Source organism: Manis pentadactyla, chromosome 8, assembly GCF_030020395.1.
Source record: "Manis pentadactyla isolate mManPen7 chromosome 8, mManPen7.hap1, whole genome shotgun sequence".
NCBI classification, from domain to species: Eukaryota; Metazoa; Chordata; class Mammalia; order Pholidota; family Manidae; genus Manis; species Manis pentadactyla.
In genome coordinates this window covers 12,982,987-13,004,510 of record NC_080026.1, presented here as the reverse complement: position 1 = coordinate 13,004,510, position 21,524 = coordinate 12,982,987, and the positions used below count along the sequence as shown (strand labels likewise).

The 21,524-nt window shown below is 40.1% G+C and overlaps 1 protein-coding gene across 2 annotated transcripts in view; it reads right to left on the bottom strand.

The window, feature by feature from the left end:
• The window catches only part of PLA2R1 (phospholipase A2 receptor 1), a 114,334-nt gene that overhangs the window by 75,242 nt on the left and 17,568 nt on the right, over positions 1-21,524 (bottom strand). Inside the window, exons 3-9 of one of the 2 annotated variants that reach the window (XM_036884185.2) lie at positions 20,427-20,600; positions 14,268-14,441; positions 10,299-10,412; positions 9,461-9,604; positions 7,243-7,437; positions 5,824-5,981; positions 2,796-2,894 (exon numbers count right to left, since the gene is read on the bottom strand). In XM_036884185.2, coding sequence (XP_036740080.2) covers positions 2,796-2,894; positions 5,824-5,981; positions 7,243-7,437; positions 9,461-9,604; positions 10,299-10,412; positions 14,268-14,441; positions 20,427-20,600 — 1,058 coding nt within the window. The remainder of the gene's footprint in view (positions 1-2,795; positions 2,895-5,823; positions 5,982-7,242; positions 7,438-9,460; positions 9,605-10,298; positions 10,413-14,267; positions 14,442-20,426; positions 20,601-21,524) is intronic. The other variant, XM_036884186.2, reaches the window with a different exon arrangement.

Sequence of the window (21,524 nt, the reverse complement as noted above, 5' to 3'; positions counted from 1 at the left end):
CTTTGAAGACAGAATACAGGGGTTTGAACCCTGGGTCCACCACCACGAGGCTTTACTTAATCCTTCTATGTCTTAGTTTTATCTGTAGAGTGGGGATAATAATAATATCCATGGGTTGCTCTGAGATTCAAAGGGAGACAATGCAGGCAGAGACCTTGAATAGAGCTGGGAACTCAAGATGAGCAAAGGGAGCGTATGTATCTAGGAACAGTGTATATTTTTTCAACTTTCTTTCATATTGTTTACTGCTTGTTATCCTACTGAGATTCACTGGGGTCAGCAACCGTATAAACTAACAGATGTAGTGGATAAACTGGGCTGGAGCCCAGTTCTGGTGCGATCCAGATAGTCTTTGACTGGATCATAATGCTTCCAAACAGACACTGGTCAACATGTTTTTGGTGAGGTTAATTATTATTTGTTTTTCTTTTTTTTGTTGCTGGTGGTGTTGTTAAGATTAGTCCTAAATCAACTGGCTAGACTTCTAGAGAGAAAGCAAGCCAACTTCTGGCACTTGGGTAAAAATGACAAACATGTGGCTCCAGGGCTCAGCCCTGGGGCAGGAAGTGGCTCTGCTCTTTAAAATCACGCAGCCCAGCAAACACGAGCTCATTAGTCTTCTATATTTCAACTGAGTTACGTTAGTTCTTTTTCTTCCAATACTACAGAATCACATCACTTCTATCTATTTTTACATATTCGCTGGTTTTAAAATACACTTCATTTTGTGCCCTGCCAATACTTGACAGATTTTGATCAGATGTAAAATGATCTCTGCTATATTTCTTGGAAAAGGTCTTGGCCTTGCAGTAAATCACAAAAAACTGTATTTTACAAATCAGTTATTTTCATTCAGAACATGTTGTTAAATGAGATGTGGGTTGCAGGCGTTTCACAGCCAGCCAGCCAGGATGTGCTCTGAACCGCTGCTCACGGCTCCCTCCCGCCTTATCTGTGGGTGACTGACAGCTCCAGCCAGAACCCTTGCGCAGGTCACTCCAGATGGGCCGGGGGGTTAGACTCCCTTTGCATTTGGAGGACAGGTAGAGGAAAGCTGACCATTTGACCTTTCTGACAGAGTATTCCTTCCTTCTTTACTAGTAGTTTTTAGACCACAGGATGCTTCACAAAACAAAAAATCCAAGAGCTGAACAGGCTGAAGAAAAGGGGGGAGAATGTGGCATAGTAATCTCCAGAAAAACAAAGCCTCTTTACTACAAGCCTTTGTCCACACAATGATAGTGGGAAGAATAATCGATTGTATCCATGAATATCCTTTGTACATGAGGTGCCATTTCATTTTATATGAAACAACAAGGATGACAATACGGAAACAATTGTTCCTTTTGTCCAATCACAAAAAAAAAGGGACTCAGAAAAAATCTATATATTTTTGCTTTGAAACTATCAAGAGTTATTTTATGAGTTGATAGTGCATGTGTAGACTGTTTAGAGAATTGCATTGAAATAACTGACTAAAAGAAAGGAACCATATTCATAGGTTGATGCATAAAGAAATTAATGAGAATTTTGCCATAAAGTTATCGAACTGGCTCTGAACTCAATCTTTAAATACTGGTTAATGCTGGACAGAAAAGGGAAGCAGTGTACAAAGGTTTAAAAAATTATGTTGAATTGCCTTGAAAGCCACAGTAAGACAATTTTTTCCAAATATTTCTAATCAGATAGAGATTAGATCAGTGATCAGCTATAACTACTTCAGGAATTAGAATCACTAGGTAAATGTACAGTAGCATATCAGCTTGGCACATGTATTAGTCAGCTAACGTATAAAGAGTAATTTACAGGTTTCATATTGATAAATGAATAAAAGGCAGTTTCTGGATAGGTGGGTCATTGCGTAACTGGAACATAAATAACTGGATTAGAAAAGAAAATAGTTAAAGCAGAATTGCCTAAAAACCAGGTTTGCAAAATTTAGGGTACTCAAACAGCATAAAAATCTCCAATATTTAAATACAAATTCTTTAGTGTGTGTCTGTGTGCGTGTGCGTGTGCGTGTGTGTGTGTGTGTGTGTGTGTGTGTTTTAGAGAGAGAGAGAGGGTGGGGGGGAGAAGGAGAGAGGGAGAGCTAATGTGCTGAGGACACTGCTGATAGGTAGATTTCTGTAACTTCAGGATATTGAATGTATTCTAAAAAATTTAAAACATAATTTTTTCCCTTTTAATTTTTAACCTAAATAATTATCTTTTATTCTAAGTACCAAAAATAAGTACTTTAAGTACCAAAAATGGTTATTACTTAAAATACTAACATAGTTTTATTATCCCTTTTCTAAATAATAAATATATTGCAAACATGTACTTCTCTCCATTATTGTATGCTTTTCAAATATTTAAGCTTAAGGAAAGTGGAAAGGAAAGCAAGACTGGGTGCAGAAGTTCACTCTGACTCAAAGGAATGCCTTTGTTAAGACCATGAAAACCTCATGTGAGACGGAGCACCACGTGACGGCCATTGTTTGTACAGATGGTATAACAGGATCATTTACATTTTTTATCCCCAAAGAAAAATAGTTTTAGGTCGAAGAGGCTGGCAAGAGCACAGGCCTTTGAAGAGCTGTAAATCCTTCCTGTGCCTCTAGCTGATAATTGTTGGGTTTGTTAAAAGTAGCCCACACTCGGAAAAAAGAGAAGAGGGAAGGAGAGAAGGGAGGTGGGGAAAGACTGCAAAGGCAGGAGAGAGCGGGAGAGAGATTCACTTTAAATCCATGGCGGAAACATTTTTCTAGTTACGAAGTCCCTGCACCTAATCGAATGGTCACAGCACTTACCCCCGGACAGCCTGACTCAGGGTCTGAAAGCACATGGCCTGCTTTCTTACAAACGAAAGAAAGGGTCTCTTCACAATTTTTAACTTTCCAGTGTCCCTCCTGAGGGGAGAAAGGTTATAAGATGAATGAAAAAACTCCATTATTGATGCTGATAGGCAACATTAGTTATTTTTAATAAAAATATGATAATAGTAAGTGTTTCAGGATGAGGTGGTACGTCAGTTAGTTCCTCGCATTGCCACTGGAAAGGGTTGATGGCGTCTCTGCATGCGAGTGGGAGGCCCTGCGCCCACTCCTGCATAGGAGCAATTCCAAGTCATGCAATCCTAGACGGGTGGGCGGGAAGGGAAGAGCAACTAATGTTTCTTCATTGGGTGCCAGGCTTAGCAATGGGTGATTTTAATACATTATTTCAGCGTTCCTGTGAGGCAGGCATTATTATTTCCATTTAAAGGTTAGGTTTACTACTTTGCACAAGGTCCTGTCATCAGTAAAAATTGGAGCTAGGATTTACATTAAGTTGCTAATGTAGATAGAGCGGTGTGTCTCTTAAGCGTGCCCCAGAATCATCTGAAAGGGCTATTAAAGCACCAAGGACTGGCTCCCACGCCCAGTGGGTCATATTTAGCTGGTCAGAGGGGGCCTGAGAATTTGCATTTCTAAAGGTTTTCAGGGGGTGTTGATGCTGCGGGGGTGGGGAACAGCCTTGGAGAACCACTTGGATGCAACCACCCCCTGAGCAGGTGAGAAAGCTGCTGCTTCTCATCAGCCACATCGAAGTTTCAAACTGAATGCTTTGCCTCTTAGGTGTATGTCAACCTGAGGCTGGGGAAAGGCCTGGAAGCTGCAGTGAGTCGCCCTAGGGGACACTACCATAGCGGGACTTCCTGTTTGACCCCAGGGTTCTTCTTCATCACTCATTTTCCAAAGCCCCACCCCATTTCTCCTTATATGTTTAGACGCCCTCACTTCTTCTCTTAGTTCTACTGAAGGCTGCTCTCACGTCCCTCATTAGTAATGAAACACAGTAACCACTAACTAAATTTTTATCCTCCCAAAGCATTTTTTATTTTGATACACATCAGACCTTTAGGTTAAAACCACACAATTCAAATTTTAGGTGGTATCTCAGGCATGCAGGATTTTAGGGGAATATGGAGCCCTTCTATGGCCCTCAGGTATATACTGTGTAGGCAGTTGACTCCTTCATCTGTAGGAGCAGCCCTGTCTCTTTCCCACGGAGTCTTCCAGCAAACCACCCAGTTAGGAGAGTGTCAGGCATACTGCAGTTGCTTAATAACAATTGGATGGATGAATGAATGAATGAATGGTTTCCTAGGCTCTCACATTCAAATTAGGCATCAACCATGCTTAGATAACTTGTTAATTATAATAATTATATTCATATTGAGTTCTACATCACGGGAATAAATTTTCTTTTTATGAATCTGCTGTTTAAGGAGCCACATTGTCAAAAAGGGGCCACAAAATATTACAGTTACAGCAGCACTATCTCGGCACATCTAATAATATTAATACCTATCCTCACTCTCTTAAAAATAAGTTTCTGTGCCAATGTTGACTCCTGTTCTGTGAACATGCTAAGAGGAATACTCACATTTGTTAAATAAAATAGGAGAATATCAGTAGGAAATGAAGGCCATCTTAATTTATACCCAAACCAACAAACCAATAAACTGTTTTCAGCAGTTAGACCCAAGACAACCATTCAGAGGTCATTGTTTGCCCTCCTCAAATGTGACCCTGGGACACTACCACAGTAGTGGTAACTGCACATATTTGGATAGTGCAATTACTTTGCCAAGCTACTTAAGTAACATCTAATAAAGTGCTTCTTGGGGGAACTCCATACGGCGTCCCGGTGGTTAGAAACAGTGAGGATGCCCGCCAGATCTTAATCATCTCCGACTCAGCCAGTGAGTCTGGCAGCTATCTGATCAAAGAGACTAAGTCTATTCTAAACATAAAATAAGCCCTTCAGATGTCTTGGGATTAAGCAAATTCTGTGTAATCAGCTATTTTAGATAAATGAGAGACTAGGGATAAGTATGGTATTAAGGCCACTGGGATTACATTAATGTGAGGGAGAGAGCACAATTTTCCATTGATTCACAATTTTCAAAGAGGTTACACATGCAGTTGAAATCCTTTTATGTTAACAACAGAATGGAGCTCAAAAACCGTCACTGTTCAGGTTAATTTCCCGACGCTTCAGTTCTCACCTTCACCCTGGTTGTCGATGGCACCGCCATCCACCAAAATGGTGGTCACTCTGCCACCCCCACGTCTAATTTAGCAACATTCCTAACCCCCCAAAGGATCCTGGAATCTGTCTGCCTGTCTCCATATTCACTATCTTAATTCAACTACTGCAGTAGCCGTACAGCTGGTTTCTCTGCTTTCATTTTATACCTCTCCAATCTATTCTCTTTGTAGCAGTCACAGTTACTTTTAAAAATGTGAATCAAATCCTGCCCTTCAGCTCCTTCAAGCCCTTTAGTGGTTCTTACATGAGCCTATAAGCCTCACATTTTGCAATCTTCTGGCCCCATGTCCTACCACTCCCTCAACATTCACACCTTCAAGCCACACTGGTCTCCTTTTTTGATCATTAAACATGACAACCCTTAGCCTCCTTTGGGTTTTTGCACCAGCTGCCCCCCTCCTGAAATGTTCTTCCCTGTTCTGTTCTTCAGGAGGATTTTTAATTTTTCCTTTAAGTGTCAGTTTAAATGGGACCTCTTCAGAGAGCCTTCCCTGACTGTCCTGTCTGCAGTAGCAACCCCAAACTCAGTTCCCCATCATTGTATCACCATTTCCTGAGAGCTCTCATCACAACTATCATCACCATGGCTTTTCTGTGTGTTCATGCTTATTGCCCAGCGTGGGGGCCCCACATAGGGCAGGGACTGGGCCTGTCTCTGTCTGCCTTAGCCCATGTCCCTGGCCTGTGTGGCCCTCGATACAACTATAGCCAAGTGAGCATTAAAGAAACAAATTGACTTACAGATTGCTCTGCTGAGACACAGAGCTGGCTTCTATTTGGAAAAATTTGGGGCTCAAGTGAGTGCCAATTAGTAAAGGTGATGGAGGAACCATTAGACCATTCAAAGGAAACTGGAATTTTATTGCTGCTCAAACCAATCCATGTTTCTGATGCATTTTCTGTAAGAGATAAATGTAAATTACTTGCAAGAATCCTATTATATGCAAAGAAGATAACATACTGAGGCTATTGCCAAACCATAGCATTTTTGCATGTGATTCCTTCTTTAATTCTTCATGTGATAAAACCTGTTTAAGCGTCGGTATAAAATATCTGCTTAACCCTTTTCCTCCATACTATCCTCTCTGCTCGAAAGAGGCCTTACAAGTGCAAGGGCGAAGCTTCAAAGCCAGTCAGGCTGCTGGGACTCTAATTAGTTACCACGACTATATGGAAAACAGAGCTGAAAGGTCTGGTTTTGCTTGGGCCGGGAGAAAGGAAAAGCAGGGAGGCTTTTGGATTAGGGAAAGGGCACTTTAAAAGAAAAAAAAATTTTATGATATACGTTTTCTTGCCTTTTAGGTTTTTTTTTGCCACAGTAAAGCAGAAGCTCTTAGAAGCTCTTAGAAGCTTTGAAATGGGAGCGATGGGTTTTGGAAAAGCTTTGAAATGGGAGCGATGGGTTTTGGAAAAGTAATTTGACAGCCCAGGTAGGATGAAAAGACTCTAGGTGCTGAGAGTGGTGTTCGAGTGTCCCTACCGAGACACAGGCAGCAACCGGAGTCTTTTCATCCGGAATGCAAAGAATGAGGAAAAATGACACAGAAGAAATTTTAGTTTCACTAAACTAAAACATAATATTGAAAAAGACTTCAGGGTACACTCTGGCGGGTGTTTTTCATATTAAAACATTTTCTGTAAGTCAGCGATTTCAATGATTTCCAGCAGAATTCTATGTCCAATATATGACAGGCGTAGGGGCAGACCTGCCCCAAAGGCCTAAAGCTACGTGGAGGCTGGGAGCTTGGAACTCACGAGCGTGCACCCAGCTTGGAAGCCACACCAGATAAATTTCCATTATTTAAATCTAATAATTTGTCTGAGGAACTCCCCCTAGGGCTTGCATGACATGACCAGAGCACATGGCCACAAAGCTAAATTACGGTGCAGGATTTTTATGAAAAATTTTAGGAAATGACCTTTGCCCTTTTAAAAAAATAAAATCATCTAATATATCTGACATATGTGAAACGTTAGACAGTTTTTGAGCATGTGTTTTGTTAAAACCCAGTGAATTCTCACGCCTGGATAATATTTAGAAACGTCAGATACATTTGTCATGATCATTTTCAAATAGCTTACTTTCTTTTCAGCTTCACTAGTAAGATAGTTACTACTTTATATTTCATGCCTCTTAAAGCAAAGGCGTTTAGCACTCACCATCTCCAAGGAGGGTTACAAGAAACTCCACCTCTGCTAAGGAAGCTATGTCTGTTAACGTGCTGTTATTAGACTGGCAAGAATGTAAAGCTTCACCCCAGGTCCTTTCTTCTTTCTGAAGTCTGTAGCAGTTACGATTGTGGGGATTCCAGCCGGGCTCACAGTGGGTAGCATGGTATTTCCAAGCATCTCTTTCTTTTTAAACCAACAAAACACAATGAATGTCATTTTCCACGATTTTTTACCATTACTTATTACTTTTAATATTAATTAAAATTTCTGAAAAACAGAAACACATGAAAGAATAACATAAATCATAGATTCTAGATCTTCAGAGTTGAGAAGGATCCAACTATGATCTAGATGGAGATCTAGGATCTAATGCATCTCACCGCTCCATTTTGCAGACGAAATAGTTAAGGCACAAAGTGGTAAGGAGACTTGGTGAAGGTCATCTAACCAGAGCATAGAGTCAGGGCTAGATATAACATTTAGCAGTGAGAGTTGGCTATTTAAAAAAATCTTTTCACACTGGGAAGGGAGTTCTATGAAAAAATTTAAATGATACGCCAAGGATTTTATGTATAGTATATAGTTGGGGGTAGATATTTACCATCAGCTGAAAAACTCTGAAATTCTGCTTACTTCCTCTAGACAGAGACGGCAAATAGCTTTCTTCTTGAAAGCCGGTCTGAGTGCCGTGGCGCCCCTCGGCTCACACGGGCTCTGGGTTAGACTCACCGGGACACGGTGCCGTGATGCTTTGGCACTGGAGGGGGGGCAGTGTGTGCATCGTTTGGCTTTCCTTTTCTAGGGGCTTGGCTCCAGCCTGGTGACAGCATTTGTACTTTATTTTATTAAGCACAACTGGGTGTCTCCTTTAAGCACTAATTTTAGTTACATATAAGTCCATTGCTAAACTGCGCTAGGGCTCTGACAGCAATTAGAATCACAGTCGAAGAAGGTTAGAACACTTAGACAGCATTTACCCCAGTGGTTTTCAATGTAAAAAATTCAGTCATGGAACCTCTTTTAATCCTTAAACTTTAAAGGTAAGATAAAAAGCTAAAAGGGGAAAACTTCTCTGACCCAAGCCAGGGTGAGCCAAGCAAGGGGGTCCTGGAAACACAGCCTGAAGAGCCTGCACTAGATCATGAATGTGAAGCAACAGCAAATAATCCGAATTCGGCTTGATTACTCTCTTTCCGGTCTTTGGACCTCAATTAGTAGACCAGCAGAGTAAATAAAAGAAGAAAAGGAGGGTGGCAGGAGGGAGTGCGGGAGGACGTAAGAAATAAAAAATGAAGGAAGAGATGGAGAAAGGAAAATGAAAGAAGGAAGCGAGGGAGGCAAAGGGCAATAACAGCGGCAGCAGTTTCAGCACATTCTTGACATAATGAAAAGTTTTCTAGATTAAAAAGCAGCATGATGATTCTCCCTGCTACCCCGCATTCTACAACACCCTTAGGCTTAGCCGCTTAAAGGAGAATAAAAGCTAAAGCCTAGTTGTAAGGGATAATATTTTAAAATGATAATTCAGCTTACTATTTTAAATCTAGAGTTTCTAATTATGTCGGTATTGGCTCTTTTACAAATGGTTAGGTTTTTATCTCCATTTTCTCAGTTCAGACATTAATTCCCACAGAAACAAAAGAGAGGAAATAGACCTTAAAAACAGAAAGAATTGGGCCTCAGTTACTAGATTGTAATGAGGTAGTATTTAAGTCTTAGTTTCATCTAAAAGTTTTGTATGTGATTTCAGGGAGGAGGATATGTACTAATAAGAGATACAGAGTGTGACAGGAGATCAATCAGGTGGAGAATTTTATAAACCTATTCTTTCATTTATATTTAATTTCTACGGTAACCATAAATAAAACTCAAAGCCAGAATAGAAAAGGAAGCGTTAATCTTGCTTTTCTAAAGCAGAACAACTACGAATGCACATTTTTTAAAAAAGAGAGAGGCAGAAAATATTTTCTGTGCTTAGATTATTTTGCTTTATTTTTTAGTAAAAACCTAAATGCATTTGTTAAATTCATGGTGCCATTGGAATAGCAGATATTATCTAGTTACACATTTTTACTCAGATAAATATAAAAACTAGCCTTAACTAAGGATAGTTTAAATTATGAATTACCAGCAAAAACAGAAAAATTTTAATATATTGAGAGGACAAGTAAGCAACTCACAAAACAATTTAAAATAGAACACTTACCAGTCACTTCCTGATCAGTGTGGTTTAAATATTTTTTACATATATAAGGCAAGGGGGACTCACAGTCCCGACTCCTCCAGGCACTTGGCATTTTTGGATTAAATGTTCCACAGTGATGTTCAACAAATGGCTCAAAATTTATTTCTGAAAATACAATGTGTGTGTGTTTAATGTCAGAAGCAAAAGCAGTTAGTTTAATATATGTTGAAATGTAGTTTTAGTAGCATTAAGGACAGCCCTTCTTTTTGGCATGTACAGTAAATCCTGGAAGACGTTATATCTATGATTCTGCAGTTGAAGTTCAGCCATGACAATGAAATGATTTCCCAAAAGATAGGAACAGATGATTTCTTTGTTTATAGAAATATTTTGCAATTTGTTGTTATTTTTAAAACAGTGGACTGGAATCTTGGCTCTAACCCAGTTCTCCTGCAATCTTGGCTAAATAGTTTTACCTTTTTGGGCTTCATTTTCTTGTTGGAAAAGCTTGCCTTACAGGAATCTAGGCAAGCTTGAAAAATGTTTATAGGTTACTTTGAAATAGCATGACAGATGTATATGGGAAACACTGCTTTTTTTATTACTATCATTAATATGCAATCTTATATTGGTTTCAAATGCACAAAACAGCAGTTCAACAGTTACCCGTGTTATTACCAAATCCTCACCCCCTCCCGCGCGGTCACTGTCCATCAGCTTAGTAAGATGTTACGGGATCATTAACTGTGTTCTCCGTGCTGTCCTGCCGTTCCCGTGACCAACCTCTGTTGGGGAAACACTGCTTTTTAAGGCTGTGCGTAATGCCACCCGTCAAAGGTACATAAAATGCGGCGGGTACCTGGGTTCCAGTTTAGGTAGTTAAGAGGTGCTCTATCAGACCACTGCCAGCCAGCATTTTCATCCAGCTGGTTCAGGCCCATCCATACTTCCACGGCTTCACTGCTCAAGTGCTCTGAAATGAAGAGAAATACGAAGTTTCAAAAAGGAAAAAAATCGGTGTTACACTTTTTTCTTGTTTTTCTATTCCTGGAGCAGGCCGTCATAAATTAACTCCAGTCAACGACAGAGAAGGGCTTAAGTGCTCCTAAGCCTCACCCTGGCGCTTCAGAGTAGCCAAGCCAGCCTCTGCCATGTTGAGAAGCACCGCAGCCCCTTAAAGGCTCCCTGACAGAGGTTCTTCAGCTGTGAAGTACTTAATCTAAATATCCGGGAATGCTGCCTGTCAGTGGCCAGCAATCCATCCAAGAGTGTGTAGTTATAAATAGGAGACCTTCGGATTTGCGTGAGCCCACGCACTGAAGGGTTTTAGAGCAGGAGGACGTGCCCTGGGCCACTCCCAGAAAGTGCTCCTCAGTCTTCCTTCTCTCTCCTGGGGTGCCTGGTGGCAGCTTCAGCCCAGAGGCTCAGGACTCCAGTGTGCAGAGGCCACTGCAGGCCCTGAGCAAGAGGAACAGGAAGAAAGCCTATATAATGGGTGTGTGTATGTGCACATAGACTTTTCTATACTTTGCAATATTTGTTAAATATTTCATAGTTTTTCTTTAAGAGAAGCTTTTCTTTAGAGATTCGTCAAGAAAGAGGAAAGCAGATTAGTAGTGTTCGTAAATGAAGGCAAGTTTCAAGTTAAAGAAGTTGTGCTAAAGCAAGCAGATCAGGGGCTGCCCCGTGTGAGAGCCGGTAGGAGTTACCTGGCGAAGAAGACCAGCATAGTCCAAGGGACCGGACTAGCCAGAGGAATGACAGCAGGTGGGGCTTACGCAGTGCGAATGGGCGAGACTGCTGCTTCAGTTTGGGATGGGAGAAACTTTCGGGCAGGTGGGCTCTGTGGCTGCAGCTGCTGGCCACTGTGCCACAGCTTACATTTTAATTCAACACCATTTTGTTGCACACAGATGCTGTGTATAAGCATGTGCATTGACATGCGTGTACAGAAAAACATGGTAAGCAAAATTGTAGAATTAGGGGAAATTTTTCTTTTCGTATACCTGCATTTAAAAAAAATGATTCTAGAATAAATACATACTAGTTGTGCTATGAAATTTGGGGATAAAAGTTGTGGCAGGAAAGTTACTGATTTTGTTGCCATGTAATCTTTTAATCTATAAAGGAAAACATTGTTTTTCTTATGGTCCATCTGCTTCAGAACCCATTTTATTTTGAGCCCGATGCAGGGGCCCTGCCTGAGACTGAGACCTTGAGCTCAGAAAACTCACGGTTTATGCTGGTAGTTGCAGAATAATTATTAACCGCAGCCCCTTTTCCTCTCAAAAGTCTCAGTTTGGATGATGGACTGTATGGTCACGCAGGTTATAAAAATCAGTGTATTCACATCCTGTGTGATCAGGCATTTCAGTACAATCGTGGAAAACTGGAAACACCTAACTCACTTAGTAAAGAGACAAAGCTGCTTTATAATTTTGAGACCCCAGATATCCCTAAATGGAAACAGCATAATATTCATGGGCTCCACCCTTCCACGCTTTTGTGGCATCAACACAGAGTCTCTTTGAATGTCTGATCATCCTTTAGAGAACATTTGATTAAATCATACAAGGTGTATCGTGATGACAGGAGGCAGAATGGAAGATGGATGGACAAGATAGAGAAATTTCCATATTTTGTATTAGGGTGAGTGCTAGGTGAGATATTTTCAAATAATTTAACTAAAAGTTTTAAATATTAATTTTTCTTGGAGTTATTTTGAACAAATACCCTCTGTGCAATTGTTTTAACAACACAAAAAATTGTGTAATTTATAATCTGTGTTTAAGGGGACAAAAACAGTCTTTTTAGCTTTACAACTAACTTGACTCACAATTCTGTAATAACAAACTCAAACCTACGTTCTTTTGGATATTTCTTGGCATTTGTGGCAGTTTAGATAATTCATTATATCATAGTTAATTAATGTTCACCAGTGATTAGCAAGAAAGATTAGACTTGTCTCATCATTAAAAAATACCTTGGTCAGACCAGGCTTCCATCTTTATGAATAGACTTCTCATTTCCTTAACAATCCCCAAAGTCTAACTATAGAATTGTAGTATTTAAATCAAAGTCTCTGACATATCTTATTTCTTTAATCATTATTCAAGTTTGATGGGTAAGTCCAAGCTTTCGCATTAGAAATCCTGGCAGTCAAGATAGATAACAATTGTAACTCATAAATGGTGTGCACAATTTTTTATAAAAACCATTAAAGACTAATAATGATACTGGAAATTGGTGTTTTCTTGCAATATGACTCACTCAAATCAGTTTCAGTGATAATTTCCCATTTTGGCCTGTCTGTGGGGAAAGGGGAAGGCTTGCACTGTTGATGCATTTGTTACAGTCCTGCTGGACAGTATTTAAAAATGACTTCCAAAAGCCTTGAATTGTGCTTCCTTTTCCACCCAGTGAATCCCCTTCTACAAATTTACAGAGTGTGCACAAAGTTATGTGCAGCATATAATAGCAAGAAATGAATAAATAAAAACAAAATAATTGATTATATCTATCACTGTCTAATAGTAGGAACTTATATTAAGTCTATTATTGCTAACCTATAAACTATATAACCATTAAAAATTATGATACAGATCTGTATTTATAGACATGGACACATGTTTATTACATGCTGATAAATGAAATAAGGATATTAACAAACTGTGTGCGTAGTTGTTAAATGGCTAACACACACTGAGTGTTTGTGATGTGTGCCAGGCACTTTTCTAAGACTTCACCTGCATGATAACATGTAATCCACACTGCCAAAAAGTAGGCATTATTTCCATTTGACAGGGGGGAAAATTGGGTGGAAGGAGGTCAAGTCACTTGTTTGGGTAACTAGTAAGTGGCAAAGGTGAGATTCAAACCCAGGCAGATGGTTCTCTGGTCCATGCTCCAAACTACTATGCAACAGCTGCCTTTATTTGCTTATATATGTATTTACTTATGTCTCATATTTGTTCAACACTATTTTTCATAAAAACATGCATGCATGTATATGGTTTTGCAGAAAAGCATAGCTATCTCTGGATTGTGGAATTATGGGATATTTTTCTTCCTGTATATTTGAAATTTAAAAAATTATTCTAGGATAAATATGTGTACTACGTGGGCAATAAAATTTGAAAAAAAAGAAGCAACAGGACCTTTAAATAAAAGTGACTAATTTTGTGACACTTTAAAGTGTTTCCAAATTGTTTTAAAAGCTGTAGGTACACATATACAAACACATTTAATGTATACAGGAGAAGAGGAGAGTTCAGGTGGTCGGTGAAAGACAAGACTGAGCTCATTAGCATAACTTAGCTGCCGTGTTGTCATCTTATACTATTAGTTAACATGTGTGTGCTTTTGCTTTTCCAACTAAATTTTAAGTTCTTTGACATCCACCAGAAGGCCTTCTAAGTACCTGCACACAATGGCTAACATGTGACATTTTTTGTTTAACTAGTAAATGACTTAATTTTGTTTTAATGGAAACTGAATGCCTAAGATCTCCAGCAGAGCAGGAATCCAGACTTCACTTCAAGACTCCCAGATCCACTTGCAACAGCTGCAAACTCTCATGCTTCCCTTGCTGGGGCCTCAACTTCTCTTCTCCATGGCAGAGAAAATAAGGAAGATAAGACTGGGTGCCAAATGGAATCGCCCAAGCTATAGGTCAAAATTCTGGGTATAAACAGGGACCATATTAGTAAAAGAAAAAATGTTTTCTCAGGGACTGTTTTTTCCAGAATATGTTTTTGCATACATGGATATAACTGTTAACAGTCATTTCAATTGTTTCAGTACCAGTGTGCATAATCCACCTACTTACCCCTTATGAAATTCTCTTCAGTCTCATCTGTAATACTTAGTAAAGCGCCTCCTTGCATCTGGCATGAAGAATGTGCCTCACTCCAGGACAGAGTTGAAAGCAGGTTGAATTGGTAGCAAACGTGTGAATTGAGATCCTTCTCCCAGACAGCATCACAACCCACCTCTGTAGATGCTGGAAACACAGGCCATCAATATATTAATTCTTACCTTATTTTATCTATACAGCAATTTGTTTCTAAGATGAATTTGAACGAAATGATTCCAACTCACAACCTCTAAAACTTCAGTGCCTTACCAATTCTTGATTAGGACCTTATGATGAAAGATGCATTGTTATCCAATGTCATTTGTAGTTAAACTGTTTCAAGATTTACAGTAAATACAAGAAATTATCAATAAAGAAGCTCTGATTCTTTAAGGAAAATAGTAGAAGCCATTTTTAAAAGGAAATAAAAGTGAAGTATTTGTGAAAATAACATTTGAGTTATTTAAAAAGCAGTCATTTAGAACTTTCTCCTGGCAGCTATGTGAATTTAAAAGTTTACTTGCAATACATGCAGATATTTTAAAAAGCCTTCCCCTACCCCCACCAAATACCAAAATGCTAGATGGAATGAAAGAGGCAGTTGAAATATGAGTCTGTAATGAACAGAAGTTTTCAAACAAACACAGAGAACAGCAACAATGAAACTTGGTTTTTAAGAAAGTTCTTCAAACCAAAAGGAAGAGAAGCAAAGTTCACTTGGAAAACATTGGGCAAGGATTGCATAGTATGCTTAAAAGTAAATTCAATATAGTATGAAAGTGGATCTGAAATCTGAAGTTTACTGAAATAACAGAAAGTAAAGACCTAGTTTGGGTGCTTTTGCTAAACTTTTAAATCAAACCCCAAGGTAACTATGCAATAATGACCCGAAATCCAATCCAGACCCCAAATTACAGAATATAGAAAATGTGAACCACGCTACAGCATGAGTGTAACTGATGAGCAGGCAATCTGCTAAAATCTAGAACAGGCTTCTCCAAAGAGTGATCTACGAAGTAATATAACTTCAAGAGCTCTCCAAGGAAAGCTGGGATAGAATGCATATATAGCCCCCTCTGGGAAATTCACCACGTACACTAGCATATTAAAGGCTTTGAGAAGTTCTGTGGTAAAGAAACAGCGTAATTTTAATTCAGTATACTTCAAACTTATCTGACAATGAAATATTTTTTGTTGGTTTTCTTTTTTGCACAGGACTTAGATGGTTCCCTTGGGAATGTAGGAAGTTTGTTTCTGTGTCTGGTAGCGAGGTGTTTTCCCTGGAACTGAGTTAATTAACCGGAAGTTATTAAGCCACATATAAATCTAAGGTAGTCTACAGAGTTTCCTGACTGACACATGAATTTAGAAATATCTAAGATTGAAAGAGGGCAGAGGTCAAGGCTATCACCAAGTAAAACTGAAGGAAGGGGAGAGAGAGAGAGGAAGGAGGAAATTCCCAGTGAGCATCTTGCCCTGGAGGCTGAAATTTCCCCATTGAGCTTGAATCCTTAGAGATTGTCTTCAGCTAAAATGCCAGGCCACGCATGAGACAGACAACACACTAAAGTTATCAGTTAAACTCTGTTTATCCAGCATGACAGCTGAGGCCGTGAGAGAGGAGCCAGGGAGTGTCTACAGTTTCAGTGTGCATTTAGTCAGCTTGTAAAATAAGATCCAGATTCCTTGTTCTCAGTCTCAGGGAGTCTGAATTAGTAGGTCTAGGGTAGGACTCAGGAACTTGAATTTTAAACATATTCCTGATTCTAATTCAGATGGTCCACAAAGCAAGCTCTGGGAAATACCAGCCTAGAAGAAAAAAGTAAGTGCGTTTCCCAAGGAGGGCAGGTCTGAGCAGCCTTTGGATGTCAGGGGGAGATGTAGGTAGAAAATGTCAGAAAGAGAGACTGGGGGAGCTCTCAGAAGGGGAGGTCTGGGACTGGGGTTCCTGCCTCTCATCTCCCGCCACGGGGAAAGATTCAACACCGAACCCTAAGTGCACACGGCCAGGCCACAGCCCTACCAGGATCAGGAAAGGCCTGGAGGACACTTCAGCATCTCTCATCCTTGAAAAATAAGAAGCAAAAATACTCCCTCCCTTGGCCTCCCCGTCCTAGACACTGCCTTTTCTCTCCTCCTGTAAGTCAGATACTTTTATATCCATCTGTCTCAAGCTACTCATCTCCCATTTACTCTTTAAAAAAAATAACAGTTTTATTGAGATATAATTAACATGCCATATAATTTATCCATTTAAAGTATATAATTCAGTGTGTTTTAGTATATTCAAAGCATTGTGCAACCGTCACCACAAGCAAGTTTAGAATATTTTTATCATCCCACAAAGAAACCCAGTACCCATGAGAGCCATTCCCCATTTCCCCCTGAGCTCCCTCCAACTTCCAGCCCAAGGTAACTACTAATTTAGTTTCTGTCTTTACAGATTTGCTTTTTCTGGACATTTCATATGAATGGAATTATACAATATGTAGCCTTTCATGGCTGGCATCTTTCACTTGGCATAGTATTTCCAAGGGTCATCCATGTGGTAGCATGTGCCAGGACCTCATTCCTTTTTATGGTCAGTAATATCCCATTGTATGGATATACTACATGTTACTTATACAATTACCCATTTATCCTTTGATAGGTGTTGGGTTGTTTCTATTTTTTTTGATTATTATGAATAATGATGCAATGAGCATCTGTGTACAGGTTTTTGGTCCGGGATATATACCTAGGAGTGGAATTGCAGGTTGTGGTAACTCAGTGTTTAAACTTCCAAGGAACTGGCAGACTGTTTTCCAAAGCAGCTGTACTCTTGCACAATCCTACCAGCAGTGGATGAAAGTCCAGTTGCTTTATATCTTTGTCAGCACTTGTTACTATCTGTTCTTTTGATTGTAGCTGCTGGAATGGGGACCACGCTTTTAGAAACACTGAGATACAGGTTGGAGAAGGTTGGACAGAAGAACTCCAGTGGGGAGTTCCTACTAGGTAGGAGGAGGAACACCACTGTACAGAATGGACTTAAAAAAAGATGGGCTCAGACTCAGGTGGGCTTAGAGGTTAGGGAGCAGAAAACAGTCAAAATGCCCCTGTGATGGATCCTGAGGTAGGAACTGAGGTCATCTAATGATAATCAGGGAGGAAAAGGAGATACAGTTGGAAGTTCGAAGAGGATAGACAGGTTGGTAGGTCACTGTGGAGACTAAGAGAGCAACATGACACGAGCAGTGATAGTGTCTGTGACCAGCGCTGGGGGCTCAGATAAGGCTGGAGACCATACATCTCTTTTGGTACCAATCTGCTCCATTACAGCATTCAAATTACTGATGAAACATTGTATTTCCTGTGTAAGTTTCAAGAGCAATCAGATCATTCCAGAGGTTGGTATCTTAAGAATGTCTCAAACTAACTAAACATGACCCTCCAGCTGTGTAAGACACACAGCCAAGAAGACCTGAGATGGCCCAGAATTGCCTCTAAACAAACCCAGAGAGATTCCTATATGTCTCCCTGTCCCTGAAGATCTATAGTGATGGGTGTTTGATCTCATCTCTCCCTGCTAGTGTGCTTTTGCAAGTGTTTATTAGCACTTATTTAAAATTTCGCTCACTTACAATCAACTTTTTAAAGAAAAGGCAGCATCATTTTACTTTGAGATACTAAAAACTTCCATGTAAGAAAGATGAGATTCAGAAGTACGAATCTCTATCCCACTCACTCTTCTCTGTCCTGTTCACTTTTGACCCCTATGGTAAGAGCTGTCAGCTTGCTCAGATTTCAGTCTCTGATGCATCATTTTGAGTTATGCTGGCAACCAGGAACCAAAAGTTACAAGAAAGGAAGAAAACTGGAACTGCAATTTAGTGTCGTACAAATAAACATGCTGTCGGCTGTTGTGGCAAAGGTCAGGAGAGCTGGAATCTGGCAGGCTGTCGAGCGGAGGAAGCCTCTGAGCCGCGGGAAGCTGAGCTAATGCATCATCAGGAGAGCAGAAGTCCTGAGCACCACTGCATTCAGGCTGCCACCTGGGAGCCATAATTGGCTAAAAGTGACAGAAGATGGTGACAGGCTCTTCACAGAACTTTAAGGGCACTGTAGTTTGAAAAAATGTCCTAGTAATATGGCCATGTGAAATACATGATCAATGTTATTACTTTGGTTTATTTTTAATAATGACATCTATTAGAGATGAAAATGGGAAGAGAAGATGATGCCAATAATATGACGTCTGAAGAATCCAAGGGGTACAGAGATCACACACACACACACACACACACACACACACACACACACACAAACCTACAGAGAAGGCTGATGATCCAACAGTTATTAGATAATGAAATACCTCCATGCTGGCTGGTGAGCAGCTGCAGTCTGAGCTCCTTGAGTGCCCCTTGCTGCCTTAGTCTCCCTTGTGCCTCCAGCCTCCTCACATGCCAGTAGTTCAGGGGTTAATATCAGCAGTGGGCCTCCGGGACCCCTAACCCTCACCTTAAAGTCTCCACTTGGATTGGTCACTAGCCCATATACCATATTGGTTATTAAATGTCTTACTGTCACCTCTGTCTATAGATGTATGTTGTATAGAATTACCTCCTGCACATTATAAATTGTTGGATGAAGAATTATCTGCAACAGGATGGCTTGGGAGACTTGTCAAAAGATGCTGGGGTCCCACACATTTGAGCCACTGCATTTCTGAGTGAAGGGCCAAGATAAGCATTTTAATCACCAGGCTATCCACTGGCTGACTCTAGAGCATTATATAAAAAATGATTTGTCTTTTTTTAGAACAGAATCTGTCTTTTATTCCATCTAGAGGCCAAGTCCTTAGAAGAGAGAGTCCTAAGTCCTAACACTCTTGATATTCACCACTGTACCTGACTTACTGCTGTTGACGGACAATAGAGAGGGGGGATCATTGACGCAGTACATCCCAAAAGGGTAGGGTTGATGATGATAAGACTATGATGATGATGGTGCTGATGCTGAGAGTGATGGCTAATTCTGGGACAGCTTAACATGTGCCAGGTACTGTAATCTAATTGGAGCCTCTCAATAACCCTATAGGTATTGTTATTATCTGCATTTTACGGTGAGGAAACTGAGACTCAACATTTTGCCATTGAAATGAAGCAGGATTCCAGGCTTGGTCTGTCTGAATGTAAAGGCTGTGATCTATCTTATTCACTGAGCCGTACTTGTTCTTAGATTAGAGAACAACTCTAGGATAACTAATAAATCAGATTCTCTGGCATTAATCTCTTTAATTTGCTTTTGTTTCCAACTAATTTTTTGCATTTTGTTATATACAGGGAAGGGAGGTAGATATAGAAGATGACGAGATTATAAAGGCTATACCCTCTGACTTACAGGAACCAAGGTGAAGGAAATTGGATCTAGAAAAGTAGAAAGTATAAATAATATTCCCCAATAGTTACGAACCATCAAAAAATTTTTAGTTAAATAAAAATAAAAAATAAGAAAGTACTAATTGAAAAAAAGTTAGGACACTGCAACTATCACTGGACCTTGAAAATCAAGTTAAGAAGAGAAAAAGATTTTGAGGTTATAGCTAGAAATTGAATAATAAGGAAAGGGAATCGAGATGAGAACTCACTGTCCAGAAATAATGAGGCAACTATGATTTTAGAAAGATCATCAAGGGGCCAGCTGATGCCTGGACTTGACAATGAGCAAGAAAAGCAGCCTGGACATGGAGAAATTAAGGCAGCTCATGAGAGGGAGTGGATTGAAAGTGGATATAAAGCATGAGCTTTATATGCATTCAGGTTTGTTTTTGAAGAATTCTACCTGAAAGCTGGAATTAATGAGCTCAGAGAGTACTGTTAAGTTAATTTTGGTTAAAGCATCCTTATGCACTGAGCTTAATGAAGAATGACTAGTTAACATCTTTTGAATATAAGGAAAAAAAAGAATATACATCCAAATTGTCTTTTCAAGGCAAAACAAACACAAAATCAAAATCTGGATACATGAAATCAGAGTGCTTATTCAGACTTCAATGTATCAATCCTGGTGCTTTTCTTTAGATACAGATAACTTTCTAAGCATCCTAGATTCATTTCATAACATATGGGGAAGACTAGATTTTACTCTTACTGGGATCCGGGCAAAATCCCCACTTCTCGTCTCTTTCATATCGGCTCGTTGTAGCACACCACAGTGAGTCACCTCCCCGCCCTTCCCGGACGCACTCATGATGCCACCGCTGCTTGTACTGGAAGGGAAACATGCATGGCGTCCCTCGGGCGTTCCCTTTGATGGTGTACAAATCTAGGAGAAAGAAAAGGACAAAGTATTATGTCAGCTTTATATTTGGAAACTGCCATCCAGTGAACGCATTTTTTATGGGCTGAAAACCTCCAATGGGCAAGATGCTCACTGTACCACAAAGAACCCTCAGGAGTTCATTGTCTAGTGTATATAAAAATGCCAAGCTTAGTACTGGGTTCAGAGGACATGTTGCTAATGGTTTGTTTATATGTTTATCTACTTGTTTATTTACTATGGCGTACTCCTACAGTAGTGTAGCATACACAATTTGTAAATGGATGGGAAGGAAAATTAAATGGAGATTTTACTTTCAAACATCTTCCAGTCCCCAAATACATCAGGGATTGGCATCTGAATCACAAGAGTTTCCATAGGCATTTACTAATTTATTCATTCAACAGGTATTTATTGAGCATTTAATGTGCCCAGCTCTGGGGATATAATAATGAACAAACAAGCTGATGTTCCCCTTCATGTGGAGCTTCTGTTCTAGCTGGGAGAGACAAACAGGAAGGAAATATACAAGGGAACGTGTAACTTCAGGCCGTGATTAAGTGCCATAAAGGAAACAAAGAGGGTGAGAAGACAGTGTGACAGGGTGTGCTTATGAAGGGGGACAGGGGCACTGTTTTGGATGGGGCAGTCAGTGAAGGCCTCCCTGAGTAAGAACTGGGTGAAGGGAGGGCGCAAGTCTCTGCAGAACAGTTCCTTTCTGGCAGAAGAAACAGCAAACGCGAAGCAGTGCGGGTGAATGGGGAAGGGCAGGGAGGAGCGATGGGAAGTGCGGTCAGGAGGCAGGTTCCCGGAGCATCAGCTCGGCCACATTGTGACTTGGGCCTTTGCTCTGAGCGTGGTGGGAAGGAACTGGTGAGTTTTGAATGGGAAAGTGACATGGTCAGATTTCCATTTTTAAAGACTAACTCA